Source organism: Vespa crabro, chromosome 1 (assembly GCF_910589235.1).
Source record: "Vespa crabro chromosome 1, iyVesCrab1.2, whole genome shotgun sequence".
Classification (NCBI taxonomy): domain Eukaryota; kingdom Metazoa; phylum Arthropoda; class Insecta; order Hymenoptera; family Vespidae; genus Vespa; species Vespa crabro.
This window is the reverse complement of record NC_060955.1, coordinates 8,527,025-8,546,559: the sequence shown is the minus strand read 5'-3', so window position 1 is coordinate 8,546,559 and position 19,535 is coordinate 8,527,025. Positions and strand designations below refer to the sequence as shown.

General features: G+C 33.2%; 1 protein-coding gene across 1 annotated transcript in view; it reads right to left on the bottom strand.

Annotated features, from left to right (window-relative positions):
- Positions 1-227: 227 nt before the first annotated feature.
- Positions 228-19,535, bottom strand: part of LOC124432683 (nesprin-1) — a 40,275-nt gene continuing 20,967 nt past the window's right edge. Inside the window, exons 22-34 of the mRNA XM_046981768.1 lie at positions 17,214-19,461; positions 12,124-17,135; positions 11,127-11,777; positions 10,399-11,000; positions 9,663-10,305; positions 9,207-9,545; positions 8,394-8,699; positions 8,111-8,262; positions 3,640-4,447; positions 3,352-3,510; positions 2,889-3,251; positions 2,690-2,800; positions 228-849 (exon numbers count right to left, since the gene is read on the bottom strand). Of these exons, the coding sequence (XP_046837724.1) occupies positions 739-849; positions 2,690-2,800; positions 2,889-3,251; positions 3,352-3,510; positions 3,640-4,447; positions 8,111-8,262; positions 8,394-8,699; positions 9,207-9,545; positions 9,663-10,305; positions 10,399-11,000; positions 11,127-11,777; positions 12,124-17,135; positions 17,214-19,461 (11,505 nt within the window). The 3' untranslated portion in view covers positions 228-738. The remainder of the gene's footprint in view (positions 850-2,689; positions 2,801-2,888; positions 3,252-3,351; positions 3,511-3,639; positions 4,448-8,110; positions 8,263-8,393; positions 8,700-9,206; positions 9,546-9,662; positions 10,306-10,398; positions 11,001-11,126; positions 11,778-12,123; positions 17,136-17,213; positions 19,462-19,535) is intronic.

Sequence of the window (19,535 nt, the reverse complement as noted above, 5' to 3'; positions counted from 1 at the left end):
TTCTAGATATTTTTTATTACTTAATATTTTTAGGCTAGGGGCCTAACGGGGTAAGGGAGAGGAGGCAGTTACTTTCGTCGCTATGCTAAACTTGGTTGATATATGGCTTGTTTAAGTATATATATATATATATATATATATATATATATATATATATATATATATAAATAAAAAAAAGAAAATAAGGGTAGATATCGTATGGACTTTTCGAAGAAACATAGACGTAATTTGATTAGCGAAAAAATGGGCTTTTTATTTATTTAATTCCTTAATTAGACTATACTTTTTAATATGAGATTACAGCTAAATTATATGTATGTAATGAAGAAATGAAATCTTGATATATTTCATGTAGCCCATTACGTATATAATTTTGTTCAATATAGAAACTTAATTAAAAAATCTTGGTATACTAAAAAGATTGGATCGAACGATTATCAGTGGATAAAGAGAATGTAGAAGATGATTATACTTATTGAACATATTCATTAAATTATTAACCATCATTATATTATCATTATCCTTATCCAGATTGAAATGTGTAGTATGGGACTTCGTCAATACTTTCAATCATCGTTATCAATAAAACAGTCAACGTCAGTTGCATAGATTTTTCGAAAAAACTGATATTCGTGATTTCGATGAATCTATGCACGAAGACTTGCCGTTTATGGATATTTCTGATAACTGATAGCAATGACGATGACAGGAACATTTGATTACAAGGTAAATTTATCGTCACGGATCCAGAAGCTCTGGGTCAGGAGTGCCTCTTTGAATGATGAGCTTCGTTCTTTCAATAAATGAATGGATTTTATTTTGCAATGATTTAATTTTTTCTCGATAAATCTGTTACGTTTAAATTTTGTTAAACATAAGTACGCGTAACACGTCGAACGAGCGAGCGAGAGAGAGAGAAAGAGAGAGAGAGAGAGAAAGAGAGAGAGTGAGAGAGAGGGAGAGAGAGAGAAAGAAAATGAGGAGAGACGAAAATATGATATAAACGTGTTATTAGATTTTAGACACAATTTTGGTTATTTGTGAGATAAATCAAAAATATGGGAATTAATGAGGGAAGCGGAATGATTGTGATGACAAAATGAAAGCCGTAGAACAGCGTATGAGGATAGTGATTAAAAGGATAGTGATAGGCAAAAGGTTTGGCAAACAAAATAACGTGAATAAAACAGCTGGTATATACATAAACGAAACAGAAAATAAATAACTCCAAATTATCATACACCATTTGTCTGCATATATTCCGCATATTGATTTGTGTTCAGAGGTCACTTGATTTTTTTTCTGTTTTCTTCTGATCTATTATTATTTTTACTTTTTTAAAAATATTTTTTGCTTGGTTTCAAATTCCATATTATATTTAGCAGCGGTAATTCGCCATGTAATTACACGTAAAGCTCTTGCAACGGAAATAACATTTTATCATATAATTCACGTAAATGTGTGTGTACACAAATAAACATGTGCTATGTGTTGCCTGTTATGCACGAATACGAAAGTATTTCGTATCATATTCCGTGATTTCTTTTTCTACCTAGAGTGCTTATAGTGATAGTTATACAAACACACGAACACGCGTGCATATTTGTGAACATAAAACAATTGTCTCAACGCATAGCGATGTACACACGTGATAGAGAAGTACAGTGAATTATTAAAACCAAAAATAACACAAAGCAAACAAAATCAAGTAACTCCTTTTCTAGTAATATATAAGTAAAAAACTTAAAAGATTAAGACATATTTCAAAAATAATAAAAGATAACAATAACAATAATAATAATAATAATAATAATAATAATAATAATAATAATAATAATAATAATAATAATAATAATAATAATTATATATATTAATATATAATAATAATTAATAATTATAATTATTAATATAATAATAATAATAATAATAATTATTATTATTATTATTAAATTAAATATTATTATTATTATTATTATTATTATTATTATTATTATTATTATTATTATAGATACTTATTTGTATCGCATAATGTATAAAAAGGAGACGTGAATAAATACAATTGCTTTCTGATACTAATTAAAATTATATAAGCAATGATGTACCACTATGAGTTCTGAAAGCAATAGTGGTAGTTTTTAGCGATGAAAGGAAATCTAGGGTAAAGGATAATATGTATCTACGATTAAGTTTTAGGGCGGAAAGTAGAGATGGTAGAGAGCCATGAAAGTGGAAATATACTTTGGATTATAATAACTTTATTTATAATTATTTATAATTAAATTTAATCAGTCTTAATTGTTAGTAATAAAGATTATAATCTTCTCTCAAATTTCCACTTCTGGCATTTTTTATGTGTTTAATAAAAAAGAAAATTTCTTTTTTATTAAAATAATATCGCATAGTTTGTAGCAATTATGGTTAATTGTTGCTCGATCGACGGTTAGTTGGTAATCACTACGAGTTAAAAAGTTATTGTACGGATGTGGAAGAAAACGGTTATACTTGATCCCGTATAATGGTGATTTCTACAATAAAGGATTGAGAAGGGTGAGTGCTATATTTGAGCACAATGAAACAAAAAGTTTCAGTGATCGATTTTGAGATGATTTCGAGAGAATACTAATAATTGCCTACTACTTCAGCGCATTTGTGCGATAATAAAAAAATATTTGTGATTTGTTAAACGTACCTGCTGTTCTTGAATAGCTTTTTCTCTGTTGTTTGGTAAGTATGTTGGGCTTAATACTGTCCTAAGTTGCTGTTCCACTTGAACAACCTTTTGTCGTAATTTTTGTATTTCCTGAAATAAAAAAAAATTTGCGCGTTCTACTAAGAATTTCGCAAACGAATAAAAAGATCCATTATCATTAAGAGGTCATGTATCTGACCTGTTGATATTGATCGATCTGATCCAAGCAGAGCTCCAAGGATGCAGTCTCTTCTGTCACGGTTTTATAAAAAATATCTAATTCCGAGAGTAATTCTTCGGCAATTTCGGTTATTTTTTTGTCTCCACCGATTCCAGATCTGAAGTGTACTCGAAGTTTTTCGATGGATATTTTGATTTTAGTTTTTTGTATTGTTATATCGCTTAGCATTTTTTCCCTAATAGCATGTTGATCGTGCAAAGGCTTTTTCTTATTTTGTGGAGACTCGAGTATCTGCTTAGCCTTTTCTATCCAACTTTTAACCTCTTTCATCTTTCTTTCACATTGCTCCCACTCTTCGCTAGTTTCTTGCAACAAAGCGTTCTAAAATATAAGGTATTTAATAAATCTATAGAGCCCGATCTTACCCTGTTAATATCGATATCCTAACGTAAGAAAAAAAGAAAGAAATTCGAAGACTAACTCTTTCCAATAGTTGTCCTTCGACTTGTATTTTAGCTTCCTCTGCCTCAGTAAATTTCTCCGGTAAATCACCAGTGGTTGTTACTTGACGAATATTGTCTAATTCTTTTGCCATGTCGCTTAGATTTTTGTTTACTTGCTTACAGCTTTTTACAGCAGTCTGCAATACGAGATGTGACATACCGATTATCATAGCTAAGAATTCCTACCAATGGATATTAAGAGAGGGAGGGAGAGATAAAGAGGGGGAGAGAGAGAAAGAATGTCTATTTCGGTCTATCGAACGTACCGAATATTCGTGTAGCCTTTGTTTGGCCTGAACGAGGGTACTGAGTTTGAGTGGTTCTGTTAGGAATTGCTTCTTTTCTTCCGTCCAGGCCCTGACAGTGTCGTAAAGTGTAAGGAACCTTTGCCATGCGTCCAATGTGTCGCCAACAATTTGTCTCTTTTCATCGAGCAAATTTCGTACTTGTCCTAACTGTTCGCTCAAATCGTTAATTGTTTTTTCGATTAATTCTTTTTCGGTATCGTCTCTCGTGTTCTCAATGATCACACGACCATTTTTCGTTAATCGTTCGAGCTTATCCGTGACCGGGCCCAGCTCATTCTGTATTTGTCTGAGACTTTCCCTAAGTGCAATCGGTTCTATAGACCTATCTTGCACTTTTATTTCAGCTTGTCTTACCCAAGTCTGGATCTCGTCTACATCGGTCAAATAATCCGACCTAATGGTCCTAGCGCGTTTAAGTTCTCTCTGTTTCTCATCCATTGCCTGTGCGGTTGCTTCAGCACAGAGCTCGAGAGCCGTTAAATACTGAGAAAGATCACTTGGTACCAGCTGCTGGCTAACTTGGTACCGCGCCTTAGTGTTTCCAGAAAATTTCTTTGCAGTCTCAACAAGATCGTCGAGGTGAGACTTCAATTCCTTTACTTCGTTCTCGGCTGTTTCTTGATCAGCGAACACGTAGAGGTTCGTTGCGCTGCTTCGAGCTTCGTTTAAGTCCTTACGTAGTCTTTCGATTTCACTTTCTATACTCTCGAGTTCCTTTAAATTTTCCTCCGCTTTCTTGGATTTCTCTCGTAATGAACCAACAAGTCTGTAATGAGTATATCAATATGTTTCACGTTTCAAATAATGATTATATGAGCCTTGTTATTTTATTGCTCGTGTTTCTCTACATCGATTGATATGAGGAATGATATTGAAAAAGACAAATTTGTCGTTGTCGTATTTTCTTTTTGATCGCATTAAAATTAATCGTGTATTATACATATACATGATTAATGATTTCTATATCGATATATAAGTGAAAAAGCGAGCAGAAAAAGTATAAATGAAAAATGCCTGGAACGATCGGTGGTGGCTTTAGGACGTCAAGTTAGCCGGAACGAGGGACAACAAATTTAGAATCGGAAATGCGTATCGCTACTTCGTCTTCGGCTGGCTTGATTCCCAGAGCCAGAGACGGGCGCGAGAGCTGAGATAGCTTTGGCTAAAAGTAGATGAACGAACTATGTATATTGAACCGAGAGAAGAAAAAGAGAGAGAGAGAAAGAGAGAGAGAGAGAAAGAGAGAAAGAAAGAAAGAGAAAGAGAGAGAGAGAGAAAGAGTTTTCAGAGCGACTCTAAATGTTCCGTCCATTTCCGTAATGCTTATGAAAATCCTTTCAACCAAATTTGTCATGAAAAAAATATGTTTCTAAATATTTTAATATAAATATCTTATTCTATTCATAATTATTTATTTTTCGAATAAACTGTTATAAGAGAAAGAAGAAAAGTGCAAACTAATTTTTAATATAAATCATTGCCAATCAAAGTGGGGTTTTTTATTAATACAGATTCCCCGATTGCTAATTTTATTTTTTACAACCATGATGGTGTTTTAAAAAAGTCTACAAGATTATATCATATACTATACTTGTCATGAAAATCTATTTTTTGAAAGATGTCGGAAATGCCGTAATGCTTATGCGTGTATACGTGCTATGACGAAGCGTACGATATAAAAATAGATTAGATCGGCTAAAGAAGTTTCACAAAATGACACAACAGTGGCAGAAACGCGAAGAGCAATATGACGGAATTTAAGTCATATCAGCTTCTTGAATTCGATTTGCATTATCTGAATCGATACAATGTTGTTAACAATCCTTGTTCTTATAATTTATATTCTTCGTAACGCAAAAAATTTTTATGTCACTTTCATCAACCCGAAATGAGAATATATTCTTTCATATATAAGTTAGAAATAGTTTTTTTTTTCATATCGCAATGAATCATTACCATAGAAATGTTTCTAGATGTTATGTATATAAATTAGCTATTCATAATATAAGTACTTAATATTATTTCGTCGATGATTTCATCTCGTTAATATGCTTTGAATTTTCTAAGAACCGGTGATGTTAACTTCAGCACATGAATAAGTACTTATTTAAATCGTAATATAAATATTTATACTAAATTATTTTCCATATAATTTTAAACAATTAACGATTCCTTTTATTTTTATTCTCTTGGTAACCGTTTAAAGGATGTATATCCACGTGGCGTTGCACTGGGATCAAATTTCAACGAAGGGATTCATTGCTGTGATTCAATCAAAAGAACATGGATTGTTTCATCGATAACGAGATACATCTTATTATTGTCAGCAATATAAGTAAATGAAAATAATAATGAAAAAAATGGAAAAAAAATAAAAAATAAAAAAAAATAGAAAATATTTTATGTACTTTCGTATTATATCATATTTATGTACGTTATTAATTTATAATAATAATAATATTTCTTCCGATATTACACAAATTCTTTTGAAGAAAAAAGAAATCTTTTAAATGATATATCCGATAAAAGAACGAACGTGTTTGAAAGTTCCAACAGCATAGTTTCGATTCATGACGTAAAAATATACCGCACTAACACTCGTGTGTCACGATTCGCGTGAATTTGAAGAAAACGATGATGACATTCATAAAAAAAGTATTATATGTATAATTGCGACGGATTATTATTCTTTTTTTTTTATTTTAACCTTCTCTATTATCTTTCATTTATCCCTACCTCTTTCCCACGAAATATATGTTCACAATTTGCAAAATATGAACCACTAGGCATTTCACCCCCACCCTACTTTCCTTATCCTCTCTTTTCTCCTTCTCTGAAATATATATTAATTCTTGGAGAATACTATGGCGCGGCACAATCAAGTTAAACAGCAGCGGTCGCGGTTCGGAACGTTATTAAGGGTACGATGCCATACTCGCGTTGAATTTTCGCCGCTCTGCCTTGACGAAGTAAGTTACAACGCATGCGATCTGGCTTTAAAGGCCAACTCGGCTGGCCAAGAATGAAAACGGAAGACGGGCCATGATGTATGTGTGCCTGTGTCCTAAGAATAATATGAACTAAACAAAAAAAAGAGATGGGAAATGCAAAAGAGAATGGAGGAAGATTTTCGATGAATCGTTTTATACAAAACGAATATATCGATGACTACTATACATTTATATATATAATATATATACATATATATATGTATATATATATATATAGCATAGCATATATATATATATATATATATATATATATATATTGCTATGCTAAAATAAGATATAAGATGATTCATATAGTCAAAGAATATGTAATAATATATTACGAAAGAAAATTAATAAATATTGTATTAGTGCATCGTCACGAATAACAATTGTCGTACATCTTCATATATCTTGCGTTGGAATTTAAAAATCGGACAGCAATGACATATCTATGTCTCTTGTTGTTGACGGTATATATATTTTGAGTTTAGGTAATCAATAATATATGTATTACGTGGAAGACTGACAAATAAACTGATTATCTTTCTAAGAGGTTTTGTATAATTATTTGCAATACTTGTTCTACTATTTCGAATGAAACAGTGTCTTGCATTCGAAAACATTCGATCGTTGCTTCGAATGTTCACTTAATGCATTGTTATAAGATAAAAGATAACGGTCATCTTAATTCCTCACGAAAGTTAGTTTGCCAGAGGCAAAGGTTGAACGAATATCGATTAGTTGCTATAATCGCAGCGATTGTAACGCGCGTTTTTCTTTTCTTTTATATATTAAATAGATGAAATATTTGAAATCATTTCTGAAATGAAATATATTACAATTATAAAAAGATTGTATAACAAAAAAGCTGAAGCTAAATACACACTTTTCATGCACATGCCATACTGCTCCTGGACATATTTTGCACTAATATTTTTCGAATTTTCTGTAAATTGTGACAATGAAGTTGCAAATAATTATTATAAAATAATATTATTTCTTGATTGAAATTATTCTAAACGTACCTTAACCATTTTTCGGTCACACGAATATTACGAATTGTGCAATTCTCGCGTATATCGCTAAAATTGGCAATGATTTTACTTCTTTTTAAGTTCTGCTGCCAGAATTACCAATATAAATATCGACAAGAATCACAACACGTTTAAACATAGTATAATACGGTAAAATATCACAAATGTTTCTTGGTTAAAGTCACAACTTATCTGGATATAGATAATATGATTTTTATCGAGATTATCTGTGTAAACATACATTATTAATATCGAGCGTGATATAAGAGTATATCAAGTAATAAACTATGAAACTTTATGTTTAAATAATTTAATCATTTGGAGTCGAACGAGTCCATATATGGAGCGTGCCAAAAAAAGGAACAGAAAATTAGATTAAAAAAAAGAAATGTCATTCTGACTCACGATTCGACGGATTTTTGAAGATTTTTGATGCGCTCCTCGAGCGCACATGCCGGCGGCTGTGTGAAGGCTGCGAGGTATACAAGTACTGATCCCGCTAATGCTTGTATCTCTTCTGTTGCAGGTCTAAGCTTATCAGCGTCTGTAATTGATGCCTGATAGGAGAATAAAATGATATTAATTAACAAAATTATGTTTCAATTTTTATTTTTGAATATTTAAGAAATTTTCGGATCCCAATTAATCGTCAATTTTTATATTATACAAATAGAATTATAATACTTACGTTCAGAGCTTTATTAATATCTTGTAAATGTTGTTTGGATCGAACTACAGTATCGATGAGTTTGTTCTTTTCCTCTATGGCATTTAATCGAGCCTCGACATGAGAGTAATGTGTTTCCAATTCTTCCCAATGTCTTGAAAGAGCTTCAAGAGCGTCTCTACGGCCTTCTAGACCAGAAACAAGTTCTTTCCATTCGGTAGTTATCTCCGATAATTGATCTTCTATTTTCTTCTTGTTTCTAGGATTTGCCAGATGTAGAACTTCTCGGCCACGTTCGTTTAACAAGTCTAACTCGAACTGTTGATTCTGAGAGAAAGAGTAAGAAATGATATCAAACACGGTGCTTTGCATTGCCAAGCACGACTAACTGGCGGTTGAATAATAATAACTCTGATCCACTGGTTTGCCTTGTGGATGACATCATTCTCAAGCTTGACATCATCGGAGAAAACTTCCGAGTGAAATGTCATTGCACCATTATGTTTATTAACAAAATTACCCAAACATCACTGACACATTCGATAGTATTCGTCATTAATGACCTCGAGACCCGCTTTATATATGCTATCATCGAATACTTGTATAAAGATAAATAATTCAGTATTGCTTTTTTAAGTATAATAAATGCTTGGCATTGACCGAAATTTTTACTATATGTTATATGTAATCGACGATTCGTACTACATTCTCTTTTTAGATTAAAACGACTTCTCTTTCTACTTCTAAGAATTATATTTACATTTTAAATACAGTACGGATAAAAAGTGATGTCATCTACAATTTCGAACATAGGAGTTAAATAATTTCGTTTACCTGAATATCATTTAATGCATGTGTAATCTTTTGAATATTAAACTGTAAGCCGGCTAACGTTGTGACAGGTTCATCTGTGAATCTTGTCCTAGCTATGACAGCACGTACACGTTCCAAGGTTTGACTGTAGTCTCTCCAAGTCTCTGCACCTTGTTCCATACGAGCTCGTTGAGATCTAGCCGTATTTAATGTGTTCTTCAACAGTTGAGTATGTTGTTGTTGTTCAGCGCTTAGTTCCTCTTGTTCAGAACTATTCAAGGAAGGCCATATTTTATCTGCTGCTTGTTGGATTTGTTGAGAGACCAGTTCGCGAATCGAAGATTCGGTACTAAAGTATATCTGAAAGTACAAAGTAATGATTACTTCAGAAAGTTCATTGATATATTCGTATATATCAAAGTAAATTTATTCTTACTTAAAGAATTGTGAGTTAATATAGTTCCATCGATTACTCACCTTGTGTTCTTCCAAATCACTAAGAATATTCTCAAAATCAAGTCCGGTTTTATCACTTTCAAGTCGAATCTTAGCTTCCTTAACCCAATAATGTAATTTTTCGGCTAGCTGGGCATAATTTAACCTCATTTCTAAGTTACTTTCAATATAATTTCCACGTTCCTTCATTTCTCTGGGTAATGAAGTTAATAAAGACATCGCTTCACTAAGCATTTCTTTCAGAGATCCTGGCATGCCTTCCTCGTGTCGTACAGAATCTTTTAAAGTTCGAATTTTGTCTAAGTATTCGTTTATGCTATCACAAAGAATTTTGTGCTTATTTATTTCCTCTTCCACACTTAACGGATTTCTTTCCAGAAGTGGCCTTGACTTAACTTCTTTTTCCTTGCTCTCTATCCAATCTAAAATATTAGCCAATTCATCGGCTAATCTTCTATGTTCTGCTGCAGCTAGCTCATGTTGCTCCCTTTGTGTTTCTACGGCTCTTCTAAGACCCTGGAGTTGTTGTTTAAGTGTTTGCAATTGCTCCGTTATAATATTTCTATCAACGGCTGAACCTTCAGCAGCTATTTGTTGTCCTTTGTCTGTAGCACTTGCAAGTGTAGCTTCACATTCTTGTATTTTTAATATAGCATCATCATACCTGTTAAAATGAATATTATTATATATATATTATTTATTTATTTGTAATAAATAAAGAAAAACTGTATTTCATAAATATTCAATATAAAAATACCTTTTGATTTTGTCCTCTGTTGTTTGACCAGATTTTTCAATATCTCGAATTATTTCAGTATACTTAGCAATGAAAGTAGTAATTTCACCAACCAATGCTATAAATTGTTGCCGAAGAAGTAATAGTTGTCTTAGTTTTGCAATTTGTGCTTCTAGTGCTCTTATAAGATCATCTTGTTGAGCAAGAATATTTTGTAGATCGCCGACATTAGCTGATTGTAAACCGGACAATTTTGATTTATTGCTCTTAAGATCATCTAATATTCTTTCATAAGCTACTAACATTCCTTCAACATCTTCAATACGTGCACCAATCGGTTTATTCAAATCATGAAGTTCTTTTTGAATATCTGCCATAAATTGTACTGCTTCAGCAACACGTGCTGCCGCTTTTTCAGCTTCGTCAATTTTTTTCTGCAGATTATTAGCCCGTTCATTTATTACATTAGCCACTCTATCGTGAGCTTCTTTCATACGTTTTAACTGTTCACTCAGTTCCTGTTTATCTGCATCACTGATAGTAGGCAAAATAGATTTTCCTTGTTGAGTTATTTTTTCTATATTATCTTCATATTCTTTGGCTTCTTTCTTCAGTCGATCGTACTGAAAAAAAATCGTAAAACAAATTAATAAATTATCATATGAAATAAATTAAAACAAAAAAATAAATAAGAAATAAATGCATAATGTTACAAAAAAAAATTCTAACGTAGAAAAAATAAAAAATACCTTAGCAAGCTGTTCACGAAGAACATCAACGCTTGACGTTCGTAACTCTAACGAAGTAGCAACTTCTGCTTCATTAATCCACCGCTGACATTTGTCCATTTCATTTTCGAATGATTTACGTCCTTGAAGAAGATCGTTAAGGGATGCTTGCTTTTCTTTACCTTCTTTCTTCAGTTCTTCATAATCTTTGTTTAGATCATCTAGTAGAGCTTGTAATCGAGCACTGTCTGCTGCATTACATTCTTTCAACATATTGTGTCCCTGTTTTATAATATTATTCAAATTTCCTTCATTGAATGATGCAATTTCAGATTCTAAACTGCTGTGCTGTGTAATTTCCTGTTCAACTTTCGAGGCTTTAAGTGGAAGGTATCCACTAAGCTTCTTTAATTCATTACTCTTATTTTTGATCCATGTACGAGCTCGTGCAAGATCAGTTTCAAATTTGTGACATGCATCTACGGCGGCACTTGCAATAGAAATTTCTTCTTGCAAAATGGTGCGTAATTCAATATGTTCTCCACGCAAAGCCTTAGTATCATCTTCTAATTGCTGTTGTTCACTAATCTCCAATTCATTTTGCATATTTCCAACACGTTTTTCAAGTGTGTCCACTATCATTTGTTTGTTTTCAGCTTCTTTTAATATACCCTGCAATGGTATGTATGATTTATGTTAAGGATATATTTAATACATTTACCGTCAAGTGTATTTTTGACTATGCTACTTAAATTATATTATATTAAAAAGGTAATAGGATACTGAATTGCATATAAATATACAGTGATGTGTAACATTTATTTGCCTGTCCCCCATTGGTGACGGTTGCGGAATAAGTAAGGGGAATACGAATATTATAAATGAAAAGTTTAGTGACTGCAGTGAGCACCAAGGCAATGAATGTATTAAGAAACAATACAAAAATCGTTAAAATTAAACTTAACTATATTATATTATGAATAATTGAACTAATTTATTAGAAATTATTGTTAATTACCTTAAGAATAAGTAATCTTTCTTCTGCTTGTTTACTTTCGTATCCAAGAGGCTCAGTTAGTCTAGCGTGTTCTTTTTTCTGTTCAATCCAATTTCGGTTCTCTTCGATTTCTTGACGAGTTGCTTCGATACCTTGAGCTGTCATATCTAGAACTTGCGTTTTTCTTTGCAATTTTTTACTTATGTCCGTGTATCGTCTTTCTACAAACTTGATCTGTTCCTCGATTTGTTGTGAGTCCAAATTACTAACAGAATCCATTACTTGATCACCTAATTTCTTAACTTCGTCCATTCTGTCTGCACCTTGAGATTCAAATTCACCGATGATTTCTTTTATATTTGAAATTTTTTGACCGATTGTAAAACCACAACCCTTTTCAATACCATCGGATTTCTTTGAGAGAGTATCAAACCATGTTTGAATATCTTGCACTTGATTTCTATATTTCTGTATTAGATCTTGTGATGCCTGTTTACCTGCAATGGCATCAGTCAATTCTGATTCTAATTTATTTAGTCCATCTTCAACTTCCTGTATTTCCGGATGTGATGCTAGTTCTGTTAAAGCACGAATACGACGTTCATTAACATTTACTAACAGTTCATTCATTGTTTGTAATTCAGCCTGTGCTGCTTCAGCACGTAATTTTGCTGGCCTGGATTTCCATTCTGCGCAAAGTGCTCGTTGCTGATTTATCCACATACATAATGCATTTTTCTGCCTAGTTTGTTCCTCGAGATCGCTTACTATTTTTGTCATATTTGTCAAGTGTATTTGCATTTGATCGATAAGATCTTCCAATCTCGTTCGAACTTCAACTTCTCTAGGTGCAATTTGAACCGGTGGTGCATCTAAAGGACTTCCAGGTCTAGAAATGCAAGCTGCTGCTGCTTCGCAAGCTTCGACTGCCAATGCGAGACGCGTTTTCTCAGTTTGTAACTTATTATGTAATATTCGTGTCTTTTCCAGACTTTCTTCCGCTTCGGCAAGAGTATCTACGGGAGCTTCTAATTCATGAGCAATTTCAGGTTGATAGGAATCTAGATTTTTTGCAATACTTTCCAACGTATTTTCATATTCTTGGAATTTCGTTAAAGAGTCTGCTAATCTACCTTTTATTTGTAATGCAGTATTTAATAAAGAATTGTAACTATCTTGAACATTTTGTAATTGCGTTTCTATGGTGGTCTTAATTTCTTTATTTACTACTACATATTGATTGATTTGTCCTTGACCTTTAACTTTTAAATCATCGATTACCGTTTGATATTTTTGTATTTCCATTAATAATGACTCATGTTGTTTCATTTGAGCCATTGTTTGTTCTTTACTAATTATATAGAGTGAATTATGAGCCATTAATTGAAAAGATATTTGCAACAGCCATTTTTCTGTGTCCTGTAATGCTGCATGATATGCATTGTATTCCTTCATTTCATCTTCTATCAATTTCTTTCTCTTGTTGACACGATCACCTAAAACTTGCCACGTTGTCAAAAGTTCTTTTGATCGTTCTAACGTTATGTTATTTTCTGCCCAGTTTGATAATTCATCAGCTTCTTCCATTAAATTATCCAGGTCAGTCTTTTTACTATGAACCGTTTCTTGTATGTGTTTATATCGCTCAAGTAAAGTTTTCATTTCACCAAATTCTCCTTTCGTATTTGGTAGATCTTCCGTTGATACGTAAGTTTCATCTAACCATTTCTTAAATTTATTATATGTTTCTGCATGATCCTCCCATCGGCTAAGGATTGATTTCACTCTAGCTTGATTCGTATTTAGATCCATAGTCAACTGTTCCCAGTTTGATCTTAGATCAGCCATATCAGTTCGTAATTGATCTTGTTGTTCTGGTAATGCTGTATTAATGGCTTTCACGAAAGCATTTTGTAACGTTGATAATAATTGTTGGCCTTCGGTAATTTGTGAAGCTGCAACCTTAAGGATTCCTAGTTTATCCTTAGCCCATACTTCATCACCAGTTCCAACACAATCTTTCACGGATTTCTGTACGGAGTGCAACCAATCTTCCATTTCTTTCTTAGCTTTCAAAAATTCAGTATGATCTGATAGATTCTTTTCAACTTTGGAAACCAAACTTTGTGCATCAGTGAGTAAGGATGTATACGCCGATTGCAGTTGTACTGTTTTATCACGAGCTAGGCTCCAAGTACTCATTTCCAATAAAGCTTCGCACTTGTCATTTAGATCTTCGAGAATAGGTTTTTGTTTAATAGCTTCATCGACTAATTGCTTGCACCGTCCTAAATCCGATTGCGTTTTATTATCTTTCGATTGTTCATCGATTACTTCCTTCTGAAAACAATCAATCCATGCTTTCATGTTATCCAACGCAGCTGTAAATTGAGACCACGTTAATATACAATTATTAAGAGTTTCATGTGAATCGTGACACTGAGATTGCAGTAACGACCAATCAGTTTGCAATTGTTTTACGTCTTGCTTGATGGAATCCTGACCTTCTGTACCAGTAGTCGAGATTACAGCATCTCTTAATTCAATTACTTTCGAGATTAGCTTATCTCCATTTGGTAGAGAGAAAATAATTTGACTCACTTTGTTTTCACGTTCCAATACCTGTCCTTTATCTCCATGAGTATCGCTATGTTGTTGAAGTTCGAGTTTTGTTTGACGTATCCAATCAGCAGCTTCGTTATATGCTTGCTGAAATTTCTCGTGATCCTTTATCTGATTTTCCAATTTACCTATTTTATCAGCGATAGATTGTTTAACTGCTTCATACTTTGTGATGGTTGACTCATAAGGACTTCTCTGTATAGTTGAATCTTCAGCAAGACGCGTTTTAAGTCGATTAACAGAATCACTATGACCTATTATATCTCTTAAAATCGTTTTGAATTTTTCTAGAAGAGCTCGTTTTTCACTGAGATCATTTCTATAAATTTCTTCGGCTTGAACTTTTCCTTCAACTTCTTCGATCCAATCTGTGATCAATCTATGAATTTTGTTCAATTCTTCAAGTACACCTGCTCGTGCCGACAATTTTTGTCTAGCAATTTCAACGTCGGCTAACAATTTATCGAATTCTGCTTTAAGATTTTCAGTATCTTCTTGAATTTTTACCGCACCGTTCTGTTCAGTGTTCATAATAACTTTTTCCTTTAATTCCAAAGCATAACGCAATTTATTTTGACCCTGTTCTAAAGTTTGCCGTATGGTTTTACACGCGTGTAATTTATTATTAACTTCTTGCAAAGTACTAGGAATCTCCATACATTCTCCTAATTTGTTTCGAGTTCGTTCAATCCAATCTTCACATTCTTGATGCAATGTATTGTGTTGTTGATGTTCTTGATAATGTAATTCCAAACGTCGCATAATTTCTTTGGCAAGCGATAAGAGAGCATTATATTTCGTTGTCAATTGAGTAACTGCATTTGAAATTCGTGTGTCGGCACAGGTTTCGACCAACATTTGGGCTTTCATATTCAAACGATCGAGTTCCTTTTGCCAATCAAATAAAGTTTGCAAATGAACTTGGAATTGTTCGAGTACATTCTTCTTTTCTTCAAGACTGTCTTGTAACTTATTGAAAGATTGTACTAGTTGTTCGGTTTGGGTTAACCATTCCGCAGCTTCAGAAAATTGTTCTTCATACTGAGTCCATTTTACTATAGCCTCTTCTAATAATGATTTTGTAGTACCCAGTGAGTCTACGTAATTGTCGTATTCGTCTTGTAACAAAGCTACTTCTTCTTCGATAATTTCTTTATCCTCAGCATCAGCGATTTGACAAGCAGCATTACCTCTTTCTAAAGCTTTCTCAAGTTTTTTCTGTCCTTCTGAAAGTTCACACTGCAATACCTTCAATTGAGTAATTTTGCTGGCTAAAGATTCTTTATCACCTGTAGGTTCCGAGCATTTACCTAATCTTTCTTTTGCAACACGTATCCATTGTAAGAATTCGTTACCACTATCAATGAACGCTTGATGTTGTTCAACGGTTTCTTTCTGTTTTGCATAAAGTTCTTGGGCATGCTTACTTAAAGTTTTATATTTAATAGATATCTCTGTCGCTGGTGTAGCTTGTCGAAGGTCTTCTGCTTTCGTTGCTACTGATTGTATCATCGGTTCGAAGGCAACGATGTCTTGTACGATACTATTAGTTTGCCGTAAATTTGCTTTTCTCTCGCCAATCGCTAAAGAACTCAGACCAGCTGAACCTTTTTTAGCTTTGGAAACTTTTTGTTCCCAAACTTGTTGCAGTTTCGCTTCACGATCGTTGATCCATTGCTGCAATTGCGAGTAAGAAGAACTATAGTCAGCCCATTGTAGAAGACTAGTTTCTAAATGTACTTTTGTTGTTGATATTTTCTTAACTAAACGTTCCCAATCATTTTGTATATCTTTCAATTGTGAGCTAATTTCTTCTCGACCATCAGAGCGTGTGTTTCTCATCACTTTTTCCCCACAATTTATTGTCAGATGAACTAAATTCTGCCCTTCTTCTCGTTTCCTTAACAATTCTTGTATTTTGTCTAATCTATTTTGCAATTCGTTGCGACTACTGGTCGATGCTGCTTCTGTTCCTTGTCTTATAATCTGCTTTGCGTTTTCAATCCAAACATGTGCCTTTCCGAGATAAGCTTCGTAATCTTCGTGCTGTGCTAAATTAGTCTCTACTTTATTTAACACATCTTTAGCAAGATTTACTTGCACTTGATACCGTGAATTTAAATGACGAAGTTGATTATTAACGTAAGTATCCAGATGAGAAGAAAGCAAACCAGAAGCTGTTTTGTTAAACTTGTCGATTTGTTCTTGACCTTTCATCAAATTGTTTAATATTTCCTTGACCTCTTGTACTTGCTTTTGCTTTTCTTTAACATTAGGTAACAAAGCATTCTTCTGTGCTTTAATAAGAATATCAAATTGTTGCAACCAATCGCTAAGTCTTTCATATTCGTCCTTGTAATCGCGCCATTGACTGATAGTAGATTCTAGTTGATCCTTTTGCTGTTTGATTTCTGTACATAATAAATATATTTTAATTATTACTATATCTAATAAATGCATTATATAAGGAAAAAAAATTATAATCTTACCTTTAAATAATCCTTCAAAGCTTTCAGTAAGAGCACGAATTTCATTCTTGATAACTTGTTGACCTTGAACATTTGTACTAACACATACAACTTTTCCAGTATGTTGTAAATGTTCTACCAACAATTCACCTTGGGCTTTCTTATTTAAGAGACTCTCCAAAGGTACAACAGCATTTTCTATAGCTAATTTATCACTTAGTGATTTCTGTTTTATCGCTGGTATCTTCTCACGCGCTCGATTGAGCCAAGTAATCAAATTATCATGAGCTTCCTTATAAAGTCGGTGATCCTTATATTGTTCTTCTCGTTCTGCTAATAGCGATTTGATTTTTTCAAAGAGAATGTCAAATCGGCTCAATATATCTTGTGCATGAGAAGCAGCTAATCCTTGTTGTCCACTCGCAATCATTTCAGCAACTTCAGCTTTCAAACTCTCAACTTCTATGTTCTCGCATCTAATTTTCTCTTCTAAAGCTTTTATACGTTCTAATTGACTTCTTTTTTCTGTCATTGTCGCTTGGAATTGAGACATTTCTTCTAACGATGTTTGCATATATTCGTTAGTCTTATTAATCAATTGAATTTGTTCGAGTAAACCAGCCCACTTGTTAATAGAATCATCTAAATTCGTTTTCGTCTCAAGCATTTTCGATGCTACAGCACTCCATTGTTCTTGAAGATGTGCTAATGCTTCGTTTATTGCTTGATGTCCATTTGGTGCGGTATTTGCCAAAACAGCTTGAGCTAATTCGACGATATTTTGAACTTTAGCAAATCCATCCTCTTTATACAGCAATATATCTTGCATAGTTTCCATTTTATTTTCTAAATCTTTTTGTGATGATGCACTTAAGTCTGAACAGTAAGCTAATTTGTTCTTTATGTCGTTTAACCATCTGCTACATTCGGATAATTGATTATCAAATTCTTGATGTACAGCAACAAACTGATGCCATCGATTGTTTAAATCTTTAACCTTGCTTGATATTTGTTGATATTTGATACTCAATTCTGATATATGTGATGTTCGCGAAGATACATTTTTATGTAACTGCTGTGCTCTTTCCGTAACCGCATCAATTTCAAGTTCTTTAGCACGTACTTCTCCTTGAAGTGAACGTAATTTTTCTAATTGGTCTTTCTTTTCTGCTAAAGTTGATTTCAGATCTACAGCATGAAGTTTTGTATCTGTATCCTTGATCCAAACTAGACATTTTTCTTTTAAATTCTCAAATTCGTTCCATTGTTGCAATTTATTTTCTAATGCTTCGATAGTCGATTTGACAGCAGATATTAAACCTTCCCATTCTTGTTGAGACGAATCAATCTGTGATCGTATATTTACTTGACCTGTTTCTAAAGTACCAGGTATCACTTTTTCTCCAAGAATTCGAATTTGTTGAACTCTTGGTTCCTCTTCCGGAAGCGTATGTAAAAGATTTTGTAAACGATCTAAATTCGTATGTAGAGATACTCGTTCTAATTCAGTGTCACCCCAAAGATTAACAGCATTATGAGTTGCATCCAGCCATTCGTGTGTATCTAATACAGCCTTACTATATTGTTGATGATCGCTAACGATTCCTTCATATCTTTCAACAAAAGTTGCGGCACGTTTCAGTACTTCAGCATGCCTACGTTTTAATTTGTTTATTATAGAATCAATTTTGTCTGTACGCTCTGGAAGATTATCTGCTTTATCTGAAAGATCAAGCAAATCCTGTTGATGCATTTGAGCGTCGTGCAAGAAAGTACGATAGATTTGCAATTGTCCTCGTTTTTCATCCAAGGTAGTTTTTAATTCGATATCTTCTTTTAGTTGAGATTCCGCATCTTTTAACCAATTTTCAAAGGCTTCGCTACACTCGTCGAAACCTGACCATTTTGCGATCCTAGCTTGTAAGTCACGTTCCGTTGAAGCAATATCATCGTATAATCCTTCTAAAACTTGTTGAAGGTCCGATAACTGTTGACGAATGATTTCTCTACCTTCTACGCCAGTTGTAGGATATAAACGTTCACCGGTTTCGATTGTACTATTCAGTAAAGAGATTGCTGACGATTGTCGTCCTAAAAGTTCTTTTGAAGTATCAGCTTTTAAGATTAATTCTTGACGTGTGCCACACAAATTATCAATGACTGATTGATAACGGCCCCTTGCAGTAGCTAGCCACTCAGAACATTGCTTGTAACGTTCTAGATATGCAGTATGATCTGCGGTAGCTTGTTCGCATTTCTTCACGAGTTCCTACAATCAATAAAATTATGTTAATTTGATTTTATCATTGTTAAATATATGTTTAAAAAATTTGTTCGAAAATT